Source organism: Elgaria multicarinata, chromosome 1, assembly GCF_023053635.1.
Source record: "Elgaria multicarinata webbii isolate HBS135686 ecotype San Diego chromosome 1, rElgMul1.1.pri, whole genome shotgun sequence".
Classification (NCBI taxonomy): Eukaryota; Metazoa; Chordata; class Lepidosauria; order Squamata; family Anguidae; genus Elgaria; species Elgaria multicarinata.
In genome coordinates this window covers 27,108,905-27,114,904 of record NC_086171.1, presented here as the reverse complement: position 1 = coordinate 27,114,904, position 6,000 = coordinate 27,108,905, and the positions used below count along the sequence as shown (strand labels likewise).

The following is a 6,000-nucleotide window of genomic DNA, read 5'->3' as shown; positions in this document are numbered from 1 at the left end:
ACATAGCAGCTAGACCAGCTTGCCCATGCTAGGCAGATATTAAAATAATATTGATTTTGGCCTCTAGGCATGGACCAGAGAGACCTGTGCTCAATTTTCTCCTTTGCTATACAATTCACTGGGTGACTTTGAAGGATCAGGCCATCTTGTCACAGGCCGTTGTGAGGACAACCTGGGACAAGCTCCTCCTTTGGAGCTCATGGAGGCAGAGCCAGATACAACGACGATCAATAACAAGGAGGGAATCTGTTGCAAGACCCCTCAGCTTCCCTCAAGGGTGGTCTCAGCCTGGAAGAATACCTGGAAGAGCAGTGGATTATTAATGAACCTAAACTAAAACAGCATCTGCAGTGGTGTCCACCGCCCAATTCCATCACGCTAGGATTTTAAAGGGAAAAGAACAAGAAAAATGTTTTGGATCCAATTTCCAGCTCCTCTGGCAGGTTGGAGGATGACACGTCAAGTGCTTTTACCATTTTATTGCCAGATTTTGGCAGGAACAGAGCAGCTAAATTATACCCTTAGGAAAAGCAGAGAAATGTAACAGCCCATGGTTTCCTGGCTCGTAGCCCAGAGTGCCTTCCCTTTGCTCGAAGGGTGCTGCTCTGTCTCCACCAAGTACCATGCAAAGGAACAGGAGAGCTGGCAAGTGCAAAGTCAAACGACGGATTTGTACAAAATAAGATAATCACCAGCCGCCTCCCCATTCAGATTAGGCCTGGACAAGCCTGGGATAGCTATTTCATTTAGATCAGTATTCCTGAAACCTAAGTGGCACCGAAAATCAGCCTGATATTTTTTCTCCATTTCTAAAGAGATTTAAACAGACAAATGTATATCGCTTAAGATGAGAGTGAAGGGGCCAGAAGAGCAGGTGGGAATAGTATAGCAAGAGGCAACTGAGTGTAACCCACTTCTCTCAATGTTAGTTTACGACATACAGCAGAGACGGGTTGCTATCCAGCCTGCCAGCTTTCTGGCCTTATCTCTGATCACTGATTGCAGCCAAGGCAAATTCTCTGCTCCCTCCCCAAGTTGCATTGACACTTTTAAAAAAGCTGCTATTTGTTCCAATGGGTTCCCCCACCACCACCACCAATGCCAAACTGCAGCAAACCTTTACCTGGATTGTACCAGTTCAAACAGCAGGTGAGGCCTTTCATGATGACACATTCGCCCACGTTGGGGGAAGAGTTTCCTACACACAGGAAAATTAAGACGATGAAAACTTAGGTCACAATACGTTTGTTAGTCTTTAAGGAAGGTCAGGAAGAGCAATGAGTTCTCAGGATGCAAAATATTTATTTTCAAGAAGCCCAGTGATTTTTGGACTATTCTTTATTTTAAGGCCTTTCTCAGGAGGTTAGAAGGCAGTGTCTGCAGAATTTCCTCTAGCAATCTAATCTATGGCGACTCACAGGAGACAATTATTTTGCTAGGAAAAATTCTGTAGACACTACCGTCTAACCACTCCCTGAGGAAGGCCTTAAAATACAGAACAGGCCGAAACGCATCGGACTTCTTGAAAATAAATATTTTGCATCCTGAGCACTTGTTTCTCTTCCTTCTGACTTCTTTTGGATGCTTACCTCCTTTTGTTTCATTTTTTTTTAGTCTTTAAGGAAGCCACAAGATTTTTTGCTGGTTTTTCTGCAATAGACTAATACTGCTGCCTCTGAGGGACTTGTCACAATGGAAGGACAAATTCATTTTCTCTTGACAGAAACCTGTACTTCCTGAAATTGTAGTGTTATGCATGTACTGAAAATGCACTCTTTGTAGGCAAGACAAGCTGGTGTTAGCCCATTTTGAGGAACACTTTTCAGCAGTAACCTGAGCCTATCTTCCCAATTACTAGTTTTCATCTAGAATACTCAAGTTCCCAGGGTAAGAATACTTGGCCCAGAATTTAAGCTCAACCTGATAGTTATACATGTCATGGAAGAATAGCTCATAACTTCTAGTTGTTTCCTTTTAGCTATAGATCAATGGCATTTATTGATATCTTTAGACAGCATTTGACATCAAAACACTTTTAAAGATGGTGGGTTTGTGGGCCAGCCAATCCCACTTGATCCAGTCAATTCAGTGAATGTGCTTTGATTGCATTTGATTGGGTCAGGTTAAGAACAGCCTCTGAATAGATCATCATGTCACTTAGCAACAATGGCTTGAAGGTTTTCTCACTGTAAAGTAATATTCAGTCCCTACATTCCACTGAAGTGCTTTCCTGAATTTTCAAGCATGGAAAATACAATACCGTATACTGTTAGCTCTGATGGTTCAAAACTGAGGTGGTGAGGTGGGGATGTCTTTCAAGTGTATTGGAATAGTTCCAAAGTAAATCAACCTGTAATGGATACGGCTATACATGCTTTGTTGAAATAAATTGAATTTGATGCCATAAAAGTTAGGTTACAAGAATTTCTAAACAAATCCTTGGCAAATTTGATGTTGTCCAGCGCATCAGAAGTCAGCCAAGATCTAGGCATGGACTGAATCTACACACCAGACCAGTTTCATTTGGCTCCCATTTGTCTTAATCAAGCTATGATAAACTTTGCTTTCATTTCCACTCATAAAGGAAAAGAATCCATGAGTCTCAAAATAGAGTAAACCCACTGAAATCAATGGGTCTTGAGTTGACTAAATTAAGTCCTATTGATCTCAATGGGTCTAAGGCAGTGCCAAGGAAACTTTCCAGAAAGGTATCCACTCCTCAGCCCCACCTCTCCCATAAATGACAACTAATCCCATGTGTTCCACACCTGTGAAGCCCTTCTTACTAGACAATGTCATAGACCCTGAACACATGTGAAGGTTCAGATGTCTAGAAACAGAAGGGCCCCGAGAACACAGAAATTGCTCTGATGTACATATGAGGCTGGCACCATTCTCTAATGAGCTGGGAACTCTCAGTGTATAATAGGGAATCTTTATTGCTTGCACAGAACACTTCTTTTCATGAAAAGAGGGTGGTGACAAGTTGCTGTGCACATGAAGCTTTGGATCATGTGTACTAATTTTAACTTTATCAAGGAATACATTTCTCAGAATCAGCTGCTGCTTCTTTGTCACAGCACAACACTGCAAATATTTCCTAAGGTCATCTGTGAAAGTAGAGGCTTTATTATAGAAACAGTTATTTATTGCAGACCGCATGGGTTAGAATAAGGACACATCCATGCATTGCTAAGAGTTTATTCTGAAGCTTTGCTTTAAGTCTTTGTCACAAAAGACAGTTTATGTTTGCAACAAGTTATTAGAAATTGAGATGTTTTTTCTTAATTTTCTACTATTATAAAAGTAGAGCAGAGGAGACGGTTCTGAGCCATCATCAAAAAGCAGACCAATCTTTTTGTATATAAACTGTACACAAAAAAAACCAAGGCACTATACATTTTTGGGATATCAAAGATAGATTCGAAGAGTTCGCCAAGAAACCCGTGTGATAATGCTTTGTTCAGTTTAGCACCTGAAGCAGCACTGAGACCAATTCATTGCCTATTAAAAAGAGAAACCATTCTGAATGCTAGAGAGAGAGAGAGAGAGAGAGAGAGAGCGTGCACACATCGGTGGTTTATCTAGTCCAGTACAAGCAACCACACTGTCCAGCTACTTTCCTGAAATTTCCTTGACGGAAGTCTTGAAAGTGAATAATACATGTTGCATTGTTAAATACATCCTTGTCCTATGTGTTTCATATAAATATAAATTCTTTCTGAAAATCCACAGCTTTAACAAAATAACACTTTACAAAGGGGAACGTCTTCAAAACCCCAAATGGCAAATAGTGTACGTAGCCAAAAGATCAGTTACAGCAGCAGTCTGAGAAACTACTGCTAAAAGTACAAAGAAAAACACGATTCATAAACATTACCTACCCTCCCCACAAAGTAAGAGTTTGCCAAAGAGTTCTCTCACACATTTACAATATTACATGATTTTAGAATAGACTTTAGTTTGCTTCGTGAAAAACAGATGTGCGCCAGTTTATCCTGCTGCTGCTCGTCCAAGAGGTGTTGAAAATGACAACAGATCCTGCTCCAGCTGTAGCCCTTGAGTAATTACCAGCACCACGCTCTTTAGAAAAGCCCTTTTGCCTTTTTGAGGTTCACCTGTTTCCAGGAAGGCAGTGCATTATAGTCTTCTCTTGTCATCTGTAATGCAGACTGAAATAAAACAGAAGGAACAGGCAGGCAATTATTAAAGAGGACGCACTCAAACGGTATGAAAGTCAAAGCAATGCAAAGCCGAGAGATGGCCATGAGCGATTTCTTCCTGTTTACCTCAAAGTCCTCATCCGAAAGATAGATTTCCAGATTTAGTGGATCCACTCCCTCAGGGAGAGGCCTCGCTAAGAGATCAGCCAGCGGGTACAGCTTTTTGCACAGTTTGGCCAGCACATCTTCTACAAGGATAATCTGATTAGAAGCTTCAGCATCCTAGGAAAAAAAACCGTTCAAGAGAGGCCATTTAGGAGGGAAAAACCTAAATGAAACAACTTGCTAGGTTCGAATACTCAGCTGGTTCAGAATATATCGATTGGACCATGGATAATATTGAAGACTCAGCCAAATATTCTCTATAGGGGGTTCAAGGGATGAATTTCCCCTCTATCCCCAGCTCAACTTATTTTGCCATAACTGCCTGCCAGGTGTCAGTGACATTTCTTCCAGGGCTCCTCCTGGTGGCTGGCAAACACCATCTCTCCCAACCCCTTTTATGATTCCATCCTTCCAAGGGGAGCATTAGCATTGCCAAAGCCTTCCTTTCACTGGCCATGTTTGGACGCAATGCTCGCTTATTACTGGCCTGTACTGCCTGCTTTGCCAGGTTGCTTTCTCCCAATGCCTCACAGATAATAACACTGGGAGAGGGGGGGGAACCCTGACTACTTCTACAGCCAAAGAGCCCGGGCCATGCGCTCCAGTAGGTAGCATGTGTGTACATACGTTGCTCTGCTTCCGCTGAAGCATGCTGGTGCTGCCATGTTGCAGCATTCGTTCAAGAGGGCATCAGGCAGGGTGGTGAACAAGCAGCAGCAAAGTACTGGAGGGCAGAACAGCATGTGCCACATTCAGGGGATGTCTTGCATCCCCTAAGCTAAAGCCAAAAATGGGGAGAACCCCACAGGAAATGCCCCCCCAAAGCACCAGAAAAAGGGTGTTTAAAACAATAAAAGAACCCTGACGAGTTTCGGACTCTTAGGTCCTTCCTCAGGGTATTTCTTAGAATGTAAGGGATATCATCTGCTTCATAACACACACACACCCATCATCTCCTATAAACAGCACAGAAGTTATTTTATTGTATTAAACATCCTTTTTTAAACTCCTTTGTCTCTGGCTTTTTTCGGTATTCCCTAAGCTAGACAGCTGCCCTCAGGTCTAGTGGAGGACACTGTCCTATTATCAGCATTGAAGTAAGATTCAACTGCCCATCTGATTGGCTGCTGCACATGGTTGCATGCTGGTCACACAACCAGGATTACCCCAATTACCCACCCTGCACTGCAGGTTGCCATGTCATCTGAACCCGGCATGGGCATAGTTCAGTTTCACTACACACTACGCCTGCACTGTACACCAGGTGCACTTGAAGGCCGCCATGTTGGATGCGAAGACATCATACAACATGAGGAATTAGAGTACTCCCAGTTGCACAACAAGCATGCGCAGGGACAACAACAGATGCCACATTGTTTCCCCCACTGATTGTGTGAACAATCCCACATCTAGCTCATCCCAGCCTGAAGGCTTAGTGGTGAGTAACAATGCATTAAAAGAAGAAGTCGTTTGTGCCCCCAATAGGGCCAACTCCAACAGGCATTCAAAAGGTACCATTCATCCAAAGAGCCCTGACCAGTTTTGGAGGCAAAGGCAGAAGGAACATAATTTAACCGTTCAAAAAGTAACCCACCCAAAGAAAGATGTTGAGTAGAATCCACTCAGGCAATGGATCTTTCCTTTCTCCTGCATCCCCCCAAAACCTCTCTAG

The 6,000-nt window shown here is 42.8% G+C and overlaps 1 protein-coding gene across 5 annotated transcripts in view; it reads right to left on the bottom strand.

Annotated features, from left to right (window-relative positions):
* Nucleotides 1-3,185: 3,185 nt before the first annotated feature.
* Nucleotides 3,186-6,000, bottom strand: part of SVIL (supervillin) — a 133,108-nt gene continuing 130,293 nt past the window's right edge. For all 5 annotated transcript variants that reach the window (XM_063125207.1, XM_063125196.1, XM_063125217.1 and 2 more), the window contains 2 exons: nucleotides 4,290-4,445; nucleotides 3,186-4,172 (listed from right to left, as the gene is read on the bottom strand). In XM_063125207.1, the coding sequence (XP_062981277.1) occupies nucleotides 4,086-4,172; nucleotides 4,290-4,445 (243 nt within the window). In that variant the 3' untranslated portion in view covers nucleotides 3,186-4,085. The remainder of the gene's footprint in view (nucleotides 4,173-4,289; nucleotides 4,446-6,000) is intronic.